General features: G+C 43.9%; 1 protein-coding gene across 7 annotated transcripts; it reads right to left on the bottom strand.

Moving 5' to 3' along the window:
• Positions 1–6,315: 6,315 nt before the first annotated feature.
• LOC123742385 (ankyrin-2) lies at positions 6,316–22,660 on the bottom strand. 7 transcript variants are annotated; one of them, XM_045716329.1, is made up of 7 exons: positions 18,915–22,656; positions 15,447–17,542; positions 12,043–12,129; positions 10,912–10,995; positions 10,220–10,405; positions 9,022–9,201; positions 6,316–6,923 (listed from the first exon to the last, which is right to left on the bottom strand). In XM_045716329.1, exons 2-7 carry the CDS (start codon positions 16,086–16,088, stop codon positions 6,909–6,911), a joined length of 1,194 nt encoding a protein of 397 aa, XP_045572285.1. In that variant the 5' UTR covers positions 16,089–17,542; positions 18,915–22,656; the 3' UTR covers positions 6,316–6,908. The 7 variants fall into 7 exon arrangements, with proteins under 7 accessions (XP_045572285.1, XP_045572286.1, XP_045572282.1 ...); XM_045716330.1 differs by lacking the exon at positions 12,043–12,129 and having other exon boundaries at positions 18,915–22,658; XM_045716326.1 differs by lacking the exon at positions 15,447–17,542 and having other exon boundaries at positions 18,915–22,657.
• Positions 22,661–22,887: the final 227 nt, after the last annotated feature.

The following is a 22,887-nucleotide window of genomic DNA, read 5'->3' as shown; positions in this document are numbered from 1 at the left end:
CCCACCATACCTTTGTCTGTACATTATACCTTGAAGCTATTTTATCGCCCCCAGAAACCTGCTCCTTTTTCTCTCTATTCTGGACGTCACAGACGACCAATTCTTATAGCTTTTAGCCGTACCCTCATACTTATTCTTCTCTGCTCCTCTGGGGATGTAGAGGTGAATCCAGGCCCTGCAGTGCCTGGCTCCACTCCTACTCCCCAGGCGCTCTCTTTGATGACTTCTGTAACCGTAATAACCTTGGTTTCATGCATGTTAACATTAGAAGCCTCCTCCCTAAGTTTGTTTTATTCACTGCTTTAGCACACTCCGCCAACCCGGATGTCCTAGCTGTGTCTGAATCTTGGCTTAGGAAGTCCACCAAAAACTCTGAAATCTTCATCCCTAACTACAACGTTTTCAGACAAGATAGAACGACCAAAGGGGGCGGTGTTGCAATCTACTGCAGAGATAGCCTGCAGAGTTCTGTCCTGCTATCCAGGTCTGTACCCAAACAATTTGAACTTCTAATTTTAAAAATCCACCTCTCCAAAAACAAGTCTCTCACCGTTGCCGCCTGCTATAGACCCCCCTCGGCCCCTAGTTGTGCTCTGGACACCATATGTGAACTGATTGCCCCCATCTATCTTCAGAGCTCGTGCTACTAGGTGACCTAAACTGGGACATGCTTAACACCCCAGCCATCCTACAATCCAAGCTTGATGCCCTCAATCTCACACAAATTATTAATGAACCCACCAGGTACAACCCCAAAGCCGCAAACACTGGCACCCTCATAGATATCATCCTAACCAACGTGCCCTCTAAATACACCTCTGCTGTTTTCAACCAAGATCTCAGCGATCACTGCCTCATTGCCTGCACCCGTAATGGGTCAGCGGTCAAACGACCTCCACTCATCACTGTCAAACGCTCCCTGAAACATTTCAACGAGCAAGCCTTTCTAATCGACCTGGCCCTGGTATCCTGGAAGGATATTGACCTCATCCCGTCAGTAGAGGATGCCTGGTTATTTTTTAAAAATGCCTTCCTCACCATCTTAAATAAGCATGCCCCTTTCAAGAAATTTAGAACCAGGAACAGATATAGCCCTTGGTTCTCCCCAGACCTGACTGCCCTTAACCAACACAAAAATATCCTGTGGCGTTCTGCATTAGCATCGAACTGCCCCGCGATATGCAACTTTTTAGGGAAGTTAGAAACCAATACACACAGGCAGTTAGAAACGCCAAGGCTAGCTTTTTCAAACAGAAATTCGCTTCGTGCAACTCCAACTCTAAAAAGTTCTGGGACATTGTAAAGTCCATGGAGAATAAGAACACCTCCTCCCAACTGCCCACTGCACTGAGGATAGGAAACTCTGTCACCACCGATAAGCCCACTATAATTGAGAATTTCAATAAGCATTTTTCTACGGCTGGCCATGCTTTCCACCTAACTACCCCTACTGCATTCAACAGCACTGCACCCCCCACAGCAACTCGCCCAAGCCTCCCCCATTTCTCCTTCTCCCAAATCCATTCAGCTGATGTTCTGAAAGAGCTGCAAAATCTGGACCCCTACAAATCAGCTGGGCTTGACAATCTGGACCCTTTCTTTCTAAAATTATCTGCCGAAATTATTGCAACCCCTATTACTAGCCTGTTCAACCTCTCTTTCGTGTCGTCTGAGATTCCCATAGATTGGAAAGCAGCTGCTGTCATCCCCCTCTTCAAAGGAGGTGACACTCTTGACCCAAATTGCTACAGACCTATATCCATCCTACCCTGCCTTTCTAAGGTCTTCGAAAGCCAAGTCAACAAACAGATTACCGACCATTTCGAATCCCACCGCACCCTCTCCGCTATGCAATCTGGTTTCAGAGCTGGTCATGGGTGCACCTCAGCCACGCTCAAGGTCCTAAACGACATCGTAACCGCCATCGATAAGAAACATTACTGTGCTGCCGTATTCATTGACCTGGCCAAAGCTTTTGACTCTGTTAATCACCACATCCTCATCGGCAGACTCAGTAGCCTTGGTTTCTCAAACGATTGCGTCGCCTGGTTCACCAACTACTTCTCTGACAGAGTTCAGTGTGTCAAATCGGAGGGCCTACTGTCTGGACCTCTGGCAGTCTCTATGGGGGTACCACAGGGTTCAATTCTTGGGCCAACTCTTTTCTCTGTATACATAAATGATGTCGCTCTTGCTGCTGGTGAATCTCTGATCCACCTCTACGCAGACGACACCATTCTGTACACTTCTGGCCCTTCTTTGGACACTGTGTTAACAACCCTCCAGACGAGCTTCAATGCCATTCAACTCTCCTTCCGTGGTCTCCAACTGCTCCTAAACACAAATAAAACTAAATGCATGCTCTTCAACCGATCGCTGCCTGCACCTGCCCGCCTGTCCAGCATCACTTCTCTGGACGGTTCTAACTTAGAATTTGTGGACAACTACAAATACCTAGGTGTCTGGTTAGACTGTAAACTCTCCTTCCAGACTCACATCAATCATCTCCAATCCAAAGTGAAATCTCGAATTGGCTTCCTATTTCGCAACAAAGCATCCTTCACTCATGCTGCCAAACATACCCTCGTAAAACTGACCATCCTACCAATCCTCGACTTCGGCGATGTCATTTACAAAATAGCTTCCAATACCCTACTCAACAAGCTGGATGCAGTCTATCACAGTGCCATCCGTTTTGTCACCAAAGCCCCATATACTACCCACCACTGCGACCTGTACGCTCTCGTTGGCTGGCCTTCGCTTCATAATCGTCGCCAAACACATTGGCTCCAGGTCATCTACAAGACTCTGCTAGGTAAAGTCCCGCCTTATCTCCGCTCACTGGTCACCATAGCAGCACCTACCTGTAGCACGCGCTCCAGCAGGTATATCTCTCTGGTCACCCCTAAAGCCAACTCCTCCTTTGGTCGTCTCTCCTTCCAGTTCTCTGCTGCCAATGACTGGAACGAACTACAAAAATCTCTGAAACTGGAAACACTTATCTCCCTCACTAGCTTTAAGCACCAGCTGTCAGAGCAGCTCACAGATCACTGCACCTGTACATAGCCCATCTATAATTTAGCCCAAACTACTACCTCTTCCCCTACTGTATTTATTTATTTTATTTATTTTGCTCCTTTGCACCATATTATTTATATTTTATCTTTGAACTTTCTTCAAACTACAAATCTACCATTCCAGTGTTTTTCTTGCTATACTTTATTTACTTTGCTACCATGGCATTTTTTTGCCTTTACCTCCCTTATCTCACATCATTTGCTCACATTGTATATAGTCTTATTTTTTTTTTTTATTTTATTTTTTTTATTTTTTTTTTATTATTTTTTTTATTCTACTGCATCATTGATTGTATGTTGTTTTACTCCATGTGTAACTCTGTGTTTTTGTATGTTGTCGAACTGCTTTGCTTTATCTTGGCCAGGTCGCAATTGTAAATGAGAACTTGTTCTCAACTTGCCTACCTGGTTAAATAAAGGTGAAATAAATAAATAAAATAAAAATAAGTTATATTGTAGTCACTTAAAGAAGAGAAAAGTTGTAAGGTTTTCATCAACAGTACTTCTAATCACAATAAAAACACAACAGGAAATTACTTGTACATTTTATTCTCTATCAGCCATAAACACACTGCAGCATTTTATTATTATACCATTTTAATAAACTAATACATGCCCTCGTAAATATTTATATATGTATAATGTCATATATGTATATAAATGCCGTCACCACGGAAACAGAATGCTGATTGGTTAAATTAAAAGCCGGACCGACCAGTCACAGTGAACTTCCACTAGTTTTGCATTTGTATCACTTTATTTTTTTTAAATATTATTTTTAAACGTCACTCACAGTAAGTAACCAGTGATATCAGTGAAGTAAATACATGACGTGGTAAATACATACAGTAGCTAATGACTGTGGTAAATACATACAGTAGCTAATGACTGTGGTAAATACATACAGTAATGCTCTGAGCTGTGAATGATGCCGTGTATACATACTTTCAACCTGCTTGACCACACCTCTAGTCAGGTGTGTCTCTGTCCCGTACCTGCCCTCATATACTTTCTACATGGGCCTTTCCCATTGGCTAGACATACAGAACCCAGCCTACATGGGTCTGACTGATTGGCTACAAATACTGTATTCTGCCTAGATGGGCCTTCCCATTGGCTAAACATACCATTTCCTGTGTCTTTGTGCCCAAAGCGTGGAGGTGCGTCCCCCTGACAGTCAGGAGTGCAACGTGGTTGTTGTGAAATAAAGTTCATTTTTCTCTGCTCATGTCGTCAAATTCACACACAAACACACAACCACTAACACCTGGTCCCACACTCTCAAGGGCCGATAAGTAATCAATAATCACATTGATAAATCAAACTAAGAACCATCTGAGAAGCTCTCATACCAACCTCGGGGCTGCGGCACAAATGGCACCCTATTCCCTATATAGTGAACTACTAGTAACCAGGGCCCTATTCCCTATGTAGAGAACTACTTATGACCAGGGCCCTACGGGTTCTGCATAGGGAATAGGATGCCATTAGTGACACAGACCTCTTCATATCAGAGGACTGTTTCTAAACGAGACAGTCATGATCACACCTTATCAACTTATTCACAGCGTATTCACCATTGGGAAAAAAAATAAAGGAATTTCCTAATAAAGGAAACGTCAAGTCTCCATAACAAATCAACAAACAAAAACTAGTTCCTTAAATCTAGATAGTGAACTGAACCAAAACTACAGAAGAAGAACTTCAAAAACAAGGAAAGAATTGAACCAATAACAGAGAAGACTGCTGCTTTTACCAACCACTCCCTTCATAGCAGCAATTCAGGTCTGACACACACACACACACACACACGCACACGCACACGCGTCAAACAATGAGATGAGGTTGGAAATGTCAAAAACCATAGAGAGATATACCAAGAGAGAGTTTAAAAGACAAGAAGATAGATAGATAGATAGATAGATAGATAGATAGATAGATAGATAGATAGATAGATAGATAGATAGATAGATAGATAGATAGATAGATAGATAGATAGATAGATAGATAGATAGATAGATAGATAGATAGATAGATAGATAGATAGATAGATAGATAGATAGATAGATAGATAGATAGATAGATAGATAGATAGATAGATAGATAGATAGATAGATAGATAGATAGATAGATAGATAGATAGATAGATAGATAGATAGATAGATAGATAGATAGATAGATAGATAGATAGATAGATAGATAGATAGATAGATAGATAGAGACTGAGAGATAAAGAGACAGAAAGAGAGCGGGACAGAGAGAGAGATACAGAGAGAGACAGAGCGAGAGACAGAGAGACAGAGAGACAGAGAGAGAGAGACAGAGAGAGAGATAGATAGAGACACACAGAGAGAGAGAGAGAGAGAGAGAGAGAGAGAGAGAGAGACAGCGAGACAGAGAGAGAGACAGAGAGAGAGAGAGAGAGAGAGAGACAGAGAGACAGAGACAGAGAGACAGAGACAGAGAGACAGAGAGAGAGAGAGAGAGACAGAGAGACAGAGAGAGAGAGAAGGATCAAGGCTATATATTATTAACCATATCTCAGCTATGATCGTCACCAGCTAACCAACCAGTCATGCCTACTCTACCTGGTAATGGAGGGGACTAATAAGGTTGCCTAGGTTACGGGTGACAAAAGTTTTTTTAAACCACATATTTAGATATAGCTACTTTCTGAAGACAGGTAGAACAAGAACACTAAACACTCCAGCAGCAGCAGGAAGCAGGAAGCAGGAAGCAAGGATTGGGGTTAAGGGTTGCTACAAGTGACATCGTGATATCTGACCTTTTTAAAAGAAAGGTCAATATGAGGAAGAGGAAGTGCTGTAGTTTTCATGTCGTAGTAAGAATAACTAAGAACTGTAGTACCAGTGATAGGTAGTCCTGTGAGGTGTTACAGTAGTACCAGTGACAGGTAGTCCTGTGAGGTGTTACAGTAGTACCAGTGACAGGTAGTGCTGTGAGGTGTTACAGTAGTACCAGTGACAGGTAGTGCTGTGAGGTGTTACAGTAGTACCAGTGACAGGTAGTCCTGTGAGGTGTTACAGTAGTACCAGTGACAGGTAGTCCTGTGAGATGTTACAGTAGTACCAGTGACAGGTAGTCCTGTGAGGTGTTACAGTAGTACCAGTGACAGGTAGTCCTGTGAGGTGTTACAGTAGTACCAGTGACAGGTAGTGCTGTGAGGTGTTACAGTAGTACCAGTGACAGGTAGTCCTGTGAGATGTATATCATAGCGTCTGTTAGTCCAACCACCTACTCTAGCAGTACAACACATATATGACTAATGTCTGTCTGTGTTCTACCACAGCATCAAGATCCAATACGTACAGAAAACAAACATGGAAAAACACTCTTTGGTCACAAAAAAAAAAAAATGCAAAAGGAAAAAAACACACAAAGAAGAAAAGAAAAAAGAAAGAAAGAAAAGAAGTGAATAAGCAGGTTAATTAAGACCAAACAGTAGTGATTGTTGAAACAGGAAGACGGTGGAGGACTGAGGTGCACTCTGGGATTGCATGTGCCTGATGCATAGGATTGGTGGATCTTCAGGGAAAGGGGCGGGGTCAGAGGCCGAACAGGAAACTAGCGAGGCGAGAAAGGAGGCCTGTTATTCCTTTTTCTCCCCTCTTCCTCCTCATCCCCTCCTCCCCCATCCTCCTCCTCTTCCTCCTCCTTCTAACAGTAGAGGTGGATGAGGTGATGAAGGTGCTGCTGGAGGACGTGGAGTCAGGACCCCTCAGAGGGCTCATCTAGTCGCTCCAAGAGAACCTACTTCCTGTTACCACAGGCTCCTCCCCCCTCACTACTGTCCGTCTCTGGGTATGCCCCTTACACATCTTGGCCCTGAGGGAGGAGGGGGGGAGAAGAGAGGTAGAGAGAGTGAGAAGAGAGAAGAGAGGGAGGAGAGAGGAGAGGTAGAGAGAGGGAGAAGAGAGGGAGAAAAGGGGGGAGGGGGAGGAGAAGGAGTGGGAGGAGAAGAGAGTAGAGAGAGAGAAAGATGGAGAGAAAAAGGAGGACAGAGAGAGAGCGTAGAGTAGAAGGCAGAGGGAGATGAGAGACAGAGAGAGAGGGGAGACAGAGAGAGACAGCGAGAGGGGAGACAGAGAGAGCGAGATGGGAGACAGGGTGATTAGTACCTCTGATAATCAAACTAAAAGCATGGATAGTAAACAACAGCAAAGGGAAGAAAGGCCAAAACGGACGACAACGTAGGAAGTAAAAAGAGAATGTTAGAAGGAAAGAGATTGTGACAATTCAACAGTTACCATGGTTCCTTCACACCACATTGTGACAATTCAACAGTTACCATGGATCCTTCACACCACATTGTGACAATTCAACAGTTACCATGGTTCCTTCACACCACATTGTGACAGTTCAACAGTTACCATGGTTCCTTCACACCACATTGTGACAGTTCAACAGTTACCATGGATCCTTCACACCACATTGTGACAGTTCAACAGTTACCATGGTTCCTTCACACCACATTGTGACAGTTCAACAGTTACCATGGATCCTTCACACCACATTGTGACAGTTCAACAGTTACCATGGATCCTTCACACCACATTGTGACAATTCAACAGTTACCATGGTTCCTTCACACCACATTGTGACAGTTCAACAGTTACCATGGATCCTTCACACCACATTGTGACAGTTCAACAGTTACCATGGATCCTTCACACCACATTGTGACAGTTCAACAGTTACCATGGTTCCTTCACACCACATTGTGACAGTTCAACAGTTACCATGGATCCTTCACACCACATTGTGACAATTCAACAGTTACCATGGTTCCTTCACACCACATTGTGACAATTCAACAGTTACCATGGATCCTTCACACCACATTGTGACAGTTCAACAGTTACCATGGTTCCTTCACACCACATTGTGACAGTTCAACAGTTACCATGGTTCCTTCACACCACATTGTGACAGTTCAACAGTTACCATGGTTCCTTCACACCACATTGTGACAGTTCAACAGTTACCATGGTTCCTTCACACCACATTGTGACAATTCAACAGTTACCATGGTAACTTCACACCACATTGTGACAATTCAACAGTTACCATGGTAACTTCACCTCCATGGTTCCTTCAAACCATATTGACTGGAGATTCTCCTTTGTTAGTCAACACTCACACACACACACACACACACACACACACACACACACACACACACACACACACACACACACACACACACACACACACACACACACACACACACACATATACACTTGAAACAAAAACACAGACGCACGCACACACGCAACAAAAACACCAACACCAACACCAACACCAACACCCACACCCACACCCACACACCCACACACACACACACACACACACACACACACACACACACACACACACCTCCTGATGACAGATCCGTCGTCCTTGACCGTCTCTCTCTCCTCCACTAGAGATCTGCTCTGATAACCCCCCCCCCCCCATGTACCCCAGAGACTGAGAGAGATGGAGGGAGAGATGGAGGGAGAGATGGAGGGGAGAGATGGAGGGGAGAGATGGAGGGAGAGATGGAGGGGAGAGATGGAGGGGAGAGATGGAGGGGAGAGATGGAGGGAGAGATGGAGGGAGAGATGGAGGGGAGAGATGGAGGGAGAGATGGAGGGGAGAGATGGAGGGAGAGATGGAGGGGAGAGATGGAGGGAGAGATGGAGGGGAGAGATGGAGGGGAGAGATGGAGGGAGAGATGGAGGGGAGAGATGGAGGGGAGAGATGGAGGGAGAGATGGAGGGAGAGATGGAGGGAGAGATGGAGGGGAGAGATGGAGGGAGAGATGGAGGGGAGAGATGGAGGGAGAGATGGAGGGGAGAGATGGAGGGAGAGATTGAGGGAGAGATAGAGGGAGAGATGGAGGGGAGAGATGGCTATTCTGATTGGCTGGTTGGAGGCTGACCTGTGTGAAGTCGTCCCGGGCCGTGGGGAGGTCAGAGGTCAGGGTGGGGTCACCGTGGTGCGTCTCGGTCCAATCCCCCTCCACCACCACCGCGTTCCGCTCCACACGGCTGACCTCGCGACCTTCAGCTGATTCCTCCTCACCCCACACTGAGTCAGAGTCACGCTCAGAAAATGTCACCTAGAAGGGACAGGAAGGAAAGATTGCAATAACATAAAATACAATATGTAATTGATCTTGTGTGGTTAAATCCCACTGGGGCCACCCATAATTAAACTGTAAGTGGCTTAGGATAAAAGTGTCTGTTAAACGGAATATATTATTATTATGAAAAGATACATCAGGTATATTCTGGTATGAACAATTCAAACCACACCAGGGGGTTGGGCACAATTCCATTTCAATTCCAGTCTGTTCAGAAAGGAAAACTAACTCCAATTCCACATTGTCCTCATTGAAAAGCATTGAAGAGAACAGGAAATGGAAATGGAATTACAGTGAACTTCTTGAATTGCGTGGAATGGCGAACATCCATAAAGATAAGTAGAATTCAGATATGACGTCATTGTTTTAGTACTGTCCAATTCGTTTTGAAACTACGGAGCGCGATATGGTTCAATGTACCAATAAAGCAGTACAATCGGGGTTTTTTTCTTCACATTTCCAGCATGTTGAAACTAAAAGTGGGATCATGTAGTTGCTTATACAGGAAAAGAGAAGCAACACAGAGAACTGTAGCTGTTTATACAGGAAAAGAGAAGCAACACAGAGAACTGTAGCTCTTTATACAGGAAAAGAGAAGCAACACAGAGAACTGTAGCTGTTTATACAGGAAAAGAGAAGCAACACAGAGAACTGTAGCTGTTTATACAGGAAAAGAGAAGCAACACAGAGAACTGTAGCTGTTTATACAGGAAAAGAGAAGCAACACAGAGAACTGTAGCTGTTTATACAGGAAAAGAGAAGCAACACAGAGAACTGTAGCTGTTTATACAGGAAAAGAGAAGCAACACAGAGAACTGTAGCTGTTTATACAGGAAAAGAGAAGCAACACAGAGAACTGTAGCTGTTTATACAGGAAAAGAGAAGCAACACAGAGAACTGTAGCTGTAATAAATGGGGGCTGTCATCTTTATCCACCTCCGCTATTGAACTGGTATTGACCCCAACCCTGACAAACACATATACACACCCTCACCTCTGGGGGGGCACCCAGCTCCACCCTCACCTCTGAGTGATCTCTGTGGCTCCTCAGCACGGTCCTCTCGACCACTCTGGAGTATCCGTCCCCCTCCTCCCCTGGGGGGGCACCCCCCTCCACCCTCACCTCCTCCCTCTGCGACCCCTCACTTGACATCACCTGGCGGTTCACCTTACGAGTAACCTGGATGGAGAGGGCAAAAGTCACAGAACAGGTTAGGGTAAGTCACACACACAGATACACACACACACACACACACACACACACACACACACACACACACACACACACACACACACACACACACACTGGCTATAACCAAATGATCATCTTATTTAGTAAGTTTTGAGGGAAAGTGACAGTAGACATTTCACAACAGGTAGTTAGTTCTCTTTAACTGCCAATATGTCATACTAATGTCAGCCGTTCCTGTAGTATAAACTCCTTGAACACTATTGTGGAAGAAAATAGTGTTTTTAGACTTTCTGACAACCAGGACAAGGTTGAAAAATATATATATATATAAATAGTGAAAGTACAGATACCCCCAAAAAACGACTTAAGTAGTACTTTAAAGTATTTTTACTTGAGTGCTTTACACCACTGCCCAGGAATAGGATTGTGAAAACACAGATGTAATGACTAAATGACAGGAACCAAACATTGTCTTAATTTCAACGTATGATTACCTTTCTGACCACCGTGTGTCCATGTTGATCTGTGTAATGCTCCTCTGTCACGGTCTGAGGAGGGATGTCTGTCATCTCATCCTGCTGTAGAGAGAGAGAGACACACAGTCAGCACTGAGGCCTGTTATTACACTGATTCACCACAGGGGGCGCTGAGGCCTGTTATTACACTGATTTACCACAGGGGGCGCTGAGGCCTGTTATTACAATGATTCACCACAGGGGGCGCTGAGGCCTGTTATTACAATGATTCCCCACATGGGGCGCTGTTCCCTATATAGTTTATATGACACCAATAGATGTCCCCTATAGGCCCTAGTCTAAAGTAGTACACTACATAGAGCATAGGGTTCCATTTGGGACTCACTTGAGACTGCACAGGTCATATTCATGAGGAAACACAACAGGAAAACGTTTTAAAATGTTTTGCAACGGAAAATGAAAATTAGCGGGGTTTTTTCCATTTCAACACAGCAACCCAACCCAACACAGCATCTCAACACAGCATCTCAACACAGCATCTCAACACAGCATCCCAACACAGCATCCCAACACAGCATCCCAACACAGCATCTCAACACAGCATCCCAACACAGCATCCCAACACAGCATCCCAACACAGCAACCCAACCCAACACAGCATCTCAACACAGCATCCCAACACAGCATCTCAACACAGCATCCCAACACAAGATCCCAACACAGCATCCCAACACAGCATCTCAACACAGCATCCCAACACAGCATCCCAGCACAGCATCCCAAAACAGCAAAAATGAAACAAAGAGATTGTTACAACACTAGTAAGACTCCAGCGTGAAAAGTTAAATATACACGAAATACACACATCACTGGGTCAGATATAACAATTCTGTCGGTCAGTACAGAATACACACATTTCATACTGGACTAACAACCACTGGATCAGACAAAGGTCTCCCATTCATTAAACAAAAGAGAGGAAATCCCATCATGCTGTTTGTTTTAAACAATCCCCATCCGCAAAATAAGTTTCAAACTTTCTCCTCAGACCACACAGAGACCCCAATAGGGGCCACATCCCTACATGCTGAAGCATCAAGCCAGACCACACGTCCTCCCAGGAGGGCTTCCTCTCTGTGGGGAAGGTACCTGGATGATAACCCTCCTCCGTACTACTCTGGAGGTCAGGAACTCCTCCTCATCAGAAGTCATCTCACCCACCTCCACAGCTACCTCCTGGTTTCGGGGCAGCACAGGTGCATTGTGGATCATTACATGCCATTGGATGGTTCTAAAATGGCTTCCTATTCCCTATATAGTGCAATACTTTTGAGGTCCCTATTTTCTAGGTCCTTTTGGGTCTCGGTCATAAGCGGTGCACTATATGGGGAATAGGGTGCCATTTGGGATGCAGACATTTTGTTTTGTTGGTGAGCAAAGCAAAAGGAAGTGTTGATGATGTCATGGTGTGCCTTCCTTTAGTTTCCTTATTTGAATGAAGTGGTTGAAGGAAGCTTTGAATGTTTTTTTTTTGGGGGGGGTTGTTTTCAAAACTACAAAGTACAACAAAATGTGCTGAAACTGGGAGCTTCATACCACTCCATATCATGCAAAGCAACATAGAGTAGAAAACTAGATTTTGATTGGCTAAATAGCAACAGAATGTGGTTCTGGTCTATTCTCAGTAAAGGACACAGCTGATCAAATATGAGGAAAGCATCAAGATGTGAAGCAGATGGAAAGACAACCAGAACCGTAAGGCTATATAAATAAATAAAGACCGTAGAACACTCTCTATATAGATAAATAAAGACCGTAGAACACTCTCTATATAAATAAATAAAGACCGTAGAACACTCTCTATATAGATAAATAAAGACCATAGAACACTCTCTATATAAATAAATAAAGACCGTAGAACACTCTCTATATAAATAAATAAAGACCGTAGAACACTCTCTATATAAATAAATAAAGACCGTAGAACACTCTCTATATAGATAAATAAAGACCGTAGAACACTCTCTATATAAATAAATAAAGACTGTAGAACACTCTCTATATAGATAAATAAAGACCGTAGAACACTCTCTATATAAATAAATAAAGACCGTAGAACACTCTCTATATAAATAAATAAAGACCGTAGAACACTCTCTATATAAATAAATAAAGACCGTAGAACACTCTCTATATAAATAAATAAAGACCGTAGAACACTCTCTATATAAATAAATAAAGTCAGTAGAACACTCTATATAAATAAATAAAGACCGTAGAACACTCGCTATATAGATAAATAAAGACCGTAGAACACTCTCTATATAAATAAATAAAGACCGTAGAACACTCTCTATATAAATAAATAAAGACCGTAGAACACTCTCTATATAAATAAATAAAGACCGTAGAACACTCTCTATATAGATAAATAAAGACCGTAGAACACTCTCTATATAAATTAATAAAGACCGTAGAACACTCTCTATATAAATAAATAAAGACAGTAGAACACTCTCTATATAAATGAATAAAGACCGTAGAACACTCTCTATATAAATAAATAAAGACCGTAGAACACTCTCTATATAAATGAATAAAGACCGTAGAACACTCTCTATATAAATAAATAAAGACCGTAGAACACTCTCTATATAAATAAATAAAGACCGTAGAACACTCTCTATATAAATAAATAAAGACAGTAGAACACTCTCTATATAAATAAATAAAGACCGTAGAACACTCTCTATATAAATAAATAAAGACAGTAGAACACTCTCTATATAAATAAATAAAGACTGTAGAACACTCTCTATATAAATAAATAAAGACCGTAGAACACTCTCTATATAAATAAATAAAGACCGTAGAACACTCTCTATATAAATAAATAAAGACCGTAGAACACTCCCTATATAAATAAATAAAGACCGTAGAACACTCTCTATATAGATAAATAAAGACCGTAGAACACTCTCTATATAAATAAATAAAGACAGTAGAACACTCTCTATATAAATAAATAAAGACCGTAGAACACTCTCTATATAGATAAATAAAGACTGTAGAACACTCTCTATATAAATAAATAAAGACAGTAGAACACTCTCTATATAAATAAATAAAGACCGTAGAACACTCTCTATATAGATAAATAAAGACCGTAGAACACTCTCTATATAGATAAATAAAGACCGTAGAACACTCTCTATATAAATAAATAAAGACAGTAGAACACTCTCTATAAAAGCTCCCAGTCATTTATTGGGTAAACCACCACAGTGTGGGTATCACTGTGCCTTCTTCAGGGCAACAAGAACAACACAATGTAACTGTCACATCTACTCCCGCTCTCTGGCGCTCGACGTCGCCGGTCTACTAACCACCGGTCCTGACAACCCATTTTTACGCACACCTGGCAACCCTCATTACGCACACATGGCAACCCTCATTACACACACCTGGCAACCCTCATTACGCACACATGGCAACCCTCATTACGCACACCTGGCAACCCTCATTACGCACACCTGCACACCATCATGAGGAAAACCTGGACTCCATCACTACCCTGATTACTCCCCCTTTATCCAGCACTCCCTAGGATCACTCTTCAGGAGTATTGGTTCTGTTTCCTTGTCAGATGTTTCTCTTGTTTTGTATCGTTCTACATTATTCTTAAACTCACTAACTGCACCTGCTTTCTGAATCCCTGCGTTGACGTTACAGTAACTTGATGTAAACCAGCTACCCAGCAGACATCATCACGGGTCAGTGGCACTGTTCTTTCCCATGAAGCCATCATGCGAGAGGAATTCTGTTTAAAATATGAATTAAAGGCGTTTCAAATCCCATCACTGCATTCATTCCGTCTGAAGCAGGAGATAGGGGGTTAGAGCAGGAGATAGGGGGTTAGAGCAGGAGATAGGGGGTTAGAGCAAGAGATAGGGGGTTAGAGCAGGATATAAGGGTTAGAGCAGGAGATAAGGCTTAGAGCAGGAGATAGGGCTTAGAGCAGGAGATAAGGGGTTAGAGCAGGAGATAAGGCTTAGAGCAGGAGATAGGGGGGTTAGAGCAGGAGATAGGGGGTTAGAGCAGGAGATAAGGCTTAGAGTAGGAGATAGGGGGTTAGAGCAGGAGATAGGGGGTTAGAGCAGGAATAGGGGTTAGAGCAGGATATAAGGGGTTAGAGCAGGAGATAGGGGGTTAGAGCAGGAGATAAGGGTTAGAGCAGGAGATAAGGGTTAGAGCAGGAGATAGGGGGTTTGAGCAGGAGGTAGGGGGTTAGAGCAGGATATAAGGGGTTAGAGCAGGATATAAGGGGTTAGAGCAGGAGATAGGGCGTTCGAGCAGGAGATAGGGCGTTCGAGCAGGAGATAGGGGGTTAGAGGAGGAAACAGGGTTAGAGCAGGAGATAGGGTTAGAGCAGGAGCTAGGGGGTCAGAGCAGGAGATAGGTCAGAGCAGGAGATAGGGTTAGAGCAGGAGCTAGGGGGTTAGAGCAGGAGATGGGTAAGAATGGCGGGAGGATTTTCTCAACAGTCATCTCACCCTGTCCAGGGAGTCATCATCATCTGCTGCTCTGAGAGGACGAAGCTCCTGAGGAGCCTGGTAAAAGGCTGAGTCGTCTCTGTGTGTGCCGGGAGATTGGGCCAGCTCTTCGCTCTCTTCCTTGATGTCATCATAAGGTGCGTCTTCATAATCCTCACTCCCTGAGGACAGCAGGACTCCACGCTCGTGTTTGCGCACTGCGGAGCAACCCGGAAGCGCCGTCGGCTTCTGGTACTTTCTCCCCAGGGCTCCTGAATGGGACGCTTGTCCTTGGGTTCGGCCGACCCCTGACCTTTCCCTCTTCTTCAGTTCGTCAGGTTCCGTCTCGAAGAAGTCTGAGACACCCTGTTTGCAGTCAAAGTAAGTCTCCGGGTCAGAGTCTTCGTATAAGTGCATGGTGGTGCTTCCTCGTATGACTTCTGCGTAGGCCGGAGGCTTGGGTTTGTGGATAGAGGAGGATGCCTCAGCATACTCAGGAGGGAGGCTGAACTCCATGAAGAACTCTTCATCATGGGCTGATGCTGTAACCTCTGGAACGGGTTGAGCTGATACCATCTCTGCCCTGGGTTCTACTGGACCAGGGGTGACTGGATTCTCTGATGGTTTCTCACTGGTATTTGGCTTGAGCTCTTCAGAGAGCATGTTGAGGTACCTAGGACTCTGGTAAGGGATCAACTCCTCGAAGCTGAAGTGCCTGGAGACGGTGACGGTCTCTGGAGTCTGTGGAGTCACGTCAGAGAGCGACTGGGGCGACTGCTCATCGTATTCAAGGGTTTCAGGGGAGTGCTATCCCTTAAATGTGACCTGTAGGCGGTGACGGTCTCTGGAGTCTGTGGGGTCACTTCAGAACGTGACTGGGGCGACTGCTCATCGTATTCAAGGGTTTCAGGGGGAGTGCTATCCCTTAAATGTGACACAACTTCTGGGGTATTGCTCATGCATGTTTCATCTACCAATTGGCTGGGCTCAGTGGTTAATCCCCCAGATTCGCACAATACTTTGCTTTGTTCAATAGATGCCTTTTTGACTGCAGCTTGAATGCTTGATGTTTCTTTGGAGTTGTCATATTCTTCATCAACTGTTTCCTGGTCCTGCTGTGGGAGACTGATTCGATGTTCTTCTACAGTTGAAGGTTCGGTAAAAACAGCAGCATCATCATGTTCGAGTGACTGGAACTCTTGAGATGGAACAATTGATTCTGATGACAGTTCAAGAACTTTATGGCATGGTTCTGGAGATTCCGGTGCTCCGACGGATTTCGTAGCAGCAGTGGGGCTAACCAAAGATATGGAACCAGTGAGATCTGATTTTTCTGCTCTGTGTGTTTGCAGGTACTCAAAGTGGCTCAACTGAACTGGATCAGCTGTAACTTGGCTAGGTTCTGGCAAGGTCTTGATTAGATCTGCGGTCACCCCAAATACCTCCGGATCAGTTTCATAGGACAGGGAGAGATCGGTCGGCACTGAGGCCACTACACTTATTTCAGCTGTCTCCCCGGTGATCTGAATAGGGGATGAGGGACTTAGACTAGAGATCTCTTCCTCACCCTCAGTGGGATTTCCGTCTGATTCAGGCAAGAGATCTTCAAACTCAACATAAGGTTGTAGATCTTCAAGACCCACTTCGCTGGATTCCGAAAGAGGTGAGTCCAGTGGTTCCAGAGTTTCTGGTCGGAATTCCGGTTTGATTTCTTCAAATTCCGACAGCAGCTGATCAAGCTCGGCGGGTGCCCCTGACTCCAGGGGTGTTTGTAGATTGGTCGCTGACCATTGTGGTTCATCACCTTGGCTGTCTTCTGAGTTGTGGCTGAGAAGGTCTGGTAACACTGGACTGGTTTCAGAAGAAGATGACTCCTTGTTCAGATTCAATGGTTTTTCTGGACTTTCTGGCGATACCCTCATCTTCTCAGTGGGCATTGTCATTTCAGGGGATAACGGACTGAATTCAAAGGCATTTGGAATCTGGAGATCTGGAGTCACAGATTGGGTTTCAGACATGAGTGTTTTGTTTGAGATAGGTCTATTAGTAGACGGTTGGTCCAACGCTAATACATGTTTGGGTTCTGATAGATTCTCCATGGAGGATACTGCTGAAACCTGGATGAGAATGATGGAATGGGGAAAAAATTATAAATGAGTTTGTGATAGAGGTAGGGTTGCAAAATTCTGGTAACTTTCCCCCAAAAATCCCAGGTGTCCCAGAATCCTGGGTTGGAAGAATTCTAAGAATCATCCAAGAATTTTCCAACCAGGATTTCTGTAAAACCTGGGAATTTTGGGAAAGTTACTGGAATATATAAACCTCAATGATGAATGATTAATGTTGTTGAGGAAACTATAGTATGAAAAAGGAGCAATGCAGCACATGCAGCAACAAGGTTCCATACATCATGACAATGTATTTCAAATGAACATTCCAATGAATTAATGAAATTACCAAAAATGATGAGCCAAACCAATAAACCTATCGTATTGTCACACTGTACATACATTACCTGCATGCACTTACAAGAACTGTACATCTAATAGCAGTACAAAGCATAGAAGCAGTTCCGCAGTACTCATTTGATTAGGACACGACCTCGTTGACACATATATCTCCTTATATCAAAATGCGATGGGTACATTTCTTAAAGAAATTCTCCTAAAGCCTTCTCTACAGGACAACATTCTCTGAAATGCAGGAATACCACAGTAGGAAAGACACAGTCAAGCCAATCAACTGTCAGCCCTACTAAGCTCCAAGGCAATAAACTGTTAACCCTACTACGCTCCAAGGCAATCAATTGTCAACCCTACTAAGCTCCAATGCAATCAACTGTCAACCCGATTAAGATTCAAGACAATCAACTATTAACCTTACTAAGCTCCAAAGGAATCTTTCAATGTAAGACATGACTTCTGTTGTTTTTTCTGTGTGAATAAATGCACCATCATGCAGTATCCCAGTCCATTTCTGAGGTTATGTCCCAAATGGTACCATATTCCCTTTGTAGTGCACTACTTTTAACCAGGGCCCTATGGCACCCTATTCCCTTTGTAGTGCACTACTTTAACCAGGGCCCTATGGCACGCTATTCCCTTTGTAGTGCACTACTTTTAACCAGGGCCTGCACATCTCTGGTCAAAAGTAGGTTACTACAGAAGGCAATAAAGTTACATAAAGTCAGCCATTTTTAGCTTGAGGACACACCATGTGACAGGAAGGAAGTCCATGGCGTTGAGACTAAATGTGTCTCACTACCGTTCATTAGTTGCCTTTCCGAGACACTTCCTGCATTGCTGATGCAAACATGCCTCAGCAGGAGTGTCAAGCTCCTACAGCTATGCGTCAAAACACATTAGTGAAAGCTTGAGCCTAAGGGTCCTTCACGACGCATGCGAACTACGCACTACGCACTTCCAGCCTTAATTGTTTTTAGAAAGCGTCACTGCATTCCCTGCTGACGGAGAACGTGCGTGGTCTTACCGACGGCGCAGAAACTCGGCTGTCTTCCGCTTTTCTCATCGGCTTTCTTTTGCTTGTCTCGTCAATCTTGGGTTGCACTTCACTTCCTTTCAACGTAGGGACATTACTGTGTTCTTTTCTTTGGATTGACTTACAACTTGCTTGAAGTCTTTCGTGAACTGCCTCCTCCGCCCTGACAGCAGCAACAGGAGATCCCAGATTTTGTTCGTCAGATAGCACGTGACTCGACTGAGAGGACGCTTGGTGAGGTCTGTGAGTCTCTACATCATCTAACCAATCTAAATCTACATCCTCTACGGGTTCTCTGTGGCTGTCTGGGGAGGAGGCCCTACAAAAAAATGCTTCTACTGCTCGGTGAGTTTGGCAAACAACTGGGAAAACTAAACTAAAAGGGGCCCCTATTATTTCCGGGGGTTGTTTTAAGCGTGCTCTTTCAACTCTCATTTCAGGTTCATGTTCAGTGGAAACCTGGTCTATTGGAGGAGAATGTTGACCGTCTGTTAAAACAGTATCTGTGTTGGAACAGACGGAGTCAGGAGAACAGGCTCTAGTCGCACATAACAAGTCCTCCAGACCAAACTCATCCAAGTCTGATATCACAGATTCAGGTGTCCAACACTTCTCTCCTGATGACACGGCAAAAACAGACAGACCCGGTCCATATTGGAGGACAGGTGAGTCAGGAGAGAGGTGCCTGTACTCCTCTTGTGATACAATGGATTCAGGGGAGGATGGTCTTAAATCTAACTCTGAAAACCAGTCCTCTAAAAATGACAGGCTCTCTCCCGATGTTGAATCTGGTGTCATTGGTCTGTCTTGGCTCTTATCTTTGTCTGACTCATCTACTAATCTCATTCCATCTTCTGATATTAATGATTCAGGTGAATCTGCTCTGTCTTCAGCAAACAATTCCTCAAGACAGAACTCAGAGAATTCAATGTCTGAAGTTACTGATTGAGGTGACGAAGATCGATCACCAGTGGGAGCCAAATAATAATTGCAACATTTAGGCATGAAGTGGGGAACTGGAGAGTCAGGAGAGAGAGGCCTGTACTCATCAAATGACACAACAGATTCAGGTGAACATGGCCTCATGTCAGTAAATAAGTGGTCAAGATATAAAAGGACTCCATCCCTGTCTGAACCGAGTGACTCAGGAGAAAGAGGTCTGTACTCAGGAAGGGACAACAACTGGGTGAACTCCCATTCAGCTAAGACGGGGGAAGGGGTTCTGATTTCTGTCGATACTGGCTGGGATATTGGCAAATGAGGTTCATGCAAAGTTTCTGTGACTGTCTGGTCAGTGACATGAGGGACTGTTAGCAAGGAACCCTCTTGTACCGTCTCCTCCTCTGCTGGAGTAGCAGAATGACAAGGTTCTTCAACACTAACTGGCCTCAAGTCTTCACTTGATTGATGCGGTTGATCCAGGACTTTTCTAACCTGTCTGTCTCCTGCATATTCAAAAACACCTGTCTTACTCAAATAAGTGTCACCTTTGTACGCTGGGACAAATGTATGGGCCATTAGCGTGGAGGGAACTGCCTTATAAACTAGTCTATATTCTGGAGTTGATGTTTTTTCTTCAGAGAATTCATAAATAGGCTGGGATTCAGAATCATCAATTTCTGTAGATGGGCTTGTTTCTGCAGCATCTAACTCATCTAGTGATATCATGGGTTCTGCAGAAGATGGTTGTAACTCTGAAAGCCAGTACTGAACGAAAGAACGAGCGTACTCATCTTCAGGTGGCAGAGGACTGGATTTAGTGTGCGTCTCGTCTACATGTTCATATTCACCTTCTGATATAAATGATTCAGGTGAATCTGCTCTTTCTTCAGCAAACAATTCATCAAGACAGAACTCAGAGAATTCAATATCTGATGTTACTGATTCAGGTGATGAAGACCTATCAGCAGGGAATAACACATAATAATCACAATATTGATGTAAGAACTGGGGAATTGGAGAGTCAGGAGAGAGAGGCCTGTACTCATCAAATGATGTTACAGATTCAGGTGAAGATGGTCTAGACTCTACAAACAAGAGCTTAAAGAAGGAATAACCATCTACTGAAGTTTCTGATTCTGGTGACAAGGTTCTGAATTTCATAAAAAACTGTTCAATTGACTCTCTGAATTCACTATCAGCCAAAAAGGAATCAGGAGAATCCGGTCTGTGTTCAGGAATCAGTTCATCGACATATAATCCACAGTATTCAACGCCTGATGTTACCGACTGAGGTGACGAAGACCTATCACCAGGGAGTTCCACATAATAATCACAACATCGATGTAAGAACTGGGGAATAGGAGAGTCTGGAGAGAGAGGCCTATGCTCATCAAGTGATGCAACAGAGGCTGGTGAGTTTGGCCTTAACTCAGTAGACCAATCATTCAAAAAAGACTGAATCTCTTCTGATGTTATTGACTCTGATGTGACCGGCCTGTCCAGGAAAATATCTTTGTCCTTCAGACGCTCCATTATCTCTCTAGCCTGTCTGTCTCTTGCATATTCAAAAACACCTGGTTTATTCAAGAACGTTTCACCTTGGTACGCTGGGTCAAATGTATGGGCCATTAGCATGGAGGGAACTGCCTTATAAACCAGTCTATATTCTAGAGTTGATGTTTTTCCTTCAGAGAATTCATAAACAGGCTGAGATTCAGAATCCTCAATTTCTGTAGATGGGCTTGTTTCTGCAGCATCTAACTCATCTAGTGATATCATGGGTTCTGCAGAGGACGGCTGTAACTCTGAAAGCCAGTACTGAACGAAAGAACGAGCGTACTCATCTTCAGGTGGCAGAGGACTGGATTTAGTGTGCGTCTCGTCTACATGTTCATATTCACCTTCTGATATAAATGATTCAGGTGAATCTGCTCTGTCCTCAGCAAACGATTCATCAAGACAGAACTCAGAGAATACAATATGTGATGTTACCGATTCAGGTGAATCTGCTCTGTCCTCAGCAAACGATTCCTCAAGACATAATCCAAACAATTCAATGTCTGACGTAACGGCACAGAGGGAAGATCTACGCTCTGCAGTCATGGTAACATCTGGGATTCTAGGTCCATAGTGAGGAACTGGAGAGTCAGGTGAGAGAGGCCTGTTTTCATTCACTGATGCAACAGATTCAGGTGAAGATGGCCTCATGTCAGTAAATAAGTGGTCAAGATACAAATGGATTCCGTCCATGTCTGAACCGAGTGACTCAAGAGAAAGAGGTCTGTACTCAGGAAGGGACGACAACTGGGTGTACTCCCATTCAGCTAAGACGGGGGAAGGGCTTCTGATTTCTGTCTCTACTGGCTGGGATATTTGCAAATGAGGTTTATGCATAGTGTCTGTGACTGTCTGGTCAGTGATGTTAAAGTGTTTTAGTGAGGAGATATCTTGTTTTGTCACCTCAACTGCTGTGGTTTCAGAGACACTAGGCATGCCAAGGTTGGATTCATTAAACTGAACTGGCCTGAAATCCCCACAATTTTCCCTCTGACACTCAAGAACCTGTCTAACCTTGTATCTTTGTCCTGAATGTTCGAAAACACCAGAGTTACTATAGTAGGTTTCACCTTCTTTCGCTGGGTCATACGTATGGGACATTAGTTTGATGGGAACTGCCCTGTAAACTAGTCTATATTCTGGAGACACAGGCCGCACCTCAGAGAGTTCATGTACTGGCTGGGGTGAAGATTCATCCGTGTCAAGTGATAAGCCTCTTTGTACAGCTTTAGACACCATGAACTGAGGTATGATAGTCCAATGTACAGTTTGGATCTTTTCTGGAGGGCCTGCATCATAATCCCAATCTGATGTTTTAGGAAAACTACCATCATCATCATCACCGCCCTCTGACCAGATGGAAATAGGTGAATCTGGTCTGACCTCAATAAATAATTCCTCAAGGTAAAGTCCTGAGAATTCAATATCTGAGGTGACTGATTCTGGAGATGAACACCTACTTCCA

The sequence above is a fragment of the Salmo salar genome, chromosome ssa04 (genome assembly GCF_905237065.1).
Source record: "Salmo salar chromosome ssa04, Ssal_v3.1, whole genome shotgun sequence".
Lineage (NCBI taxonomy): Eukaryota > Metazoa > Chordata > Actinopteri > Salmoniformes > Salmonidae > Salmo > Salmo salar.
Note: the sequence above shows the minus strand (reverse complement) of the source record. Positions and strands in the feature narration are given on the sequence as shown.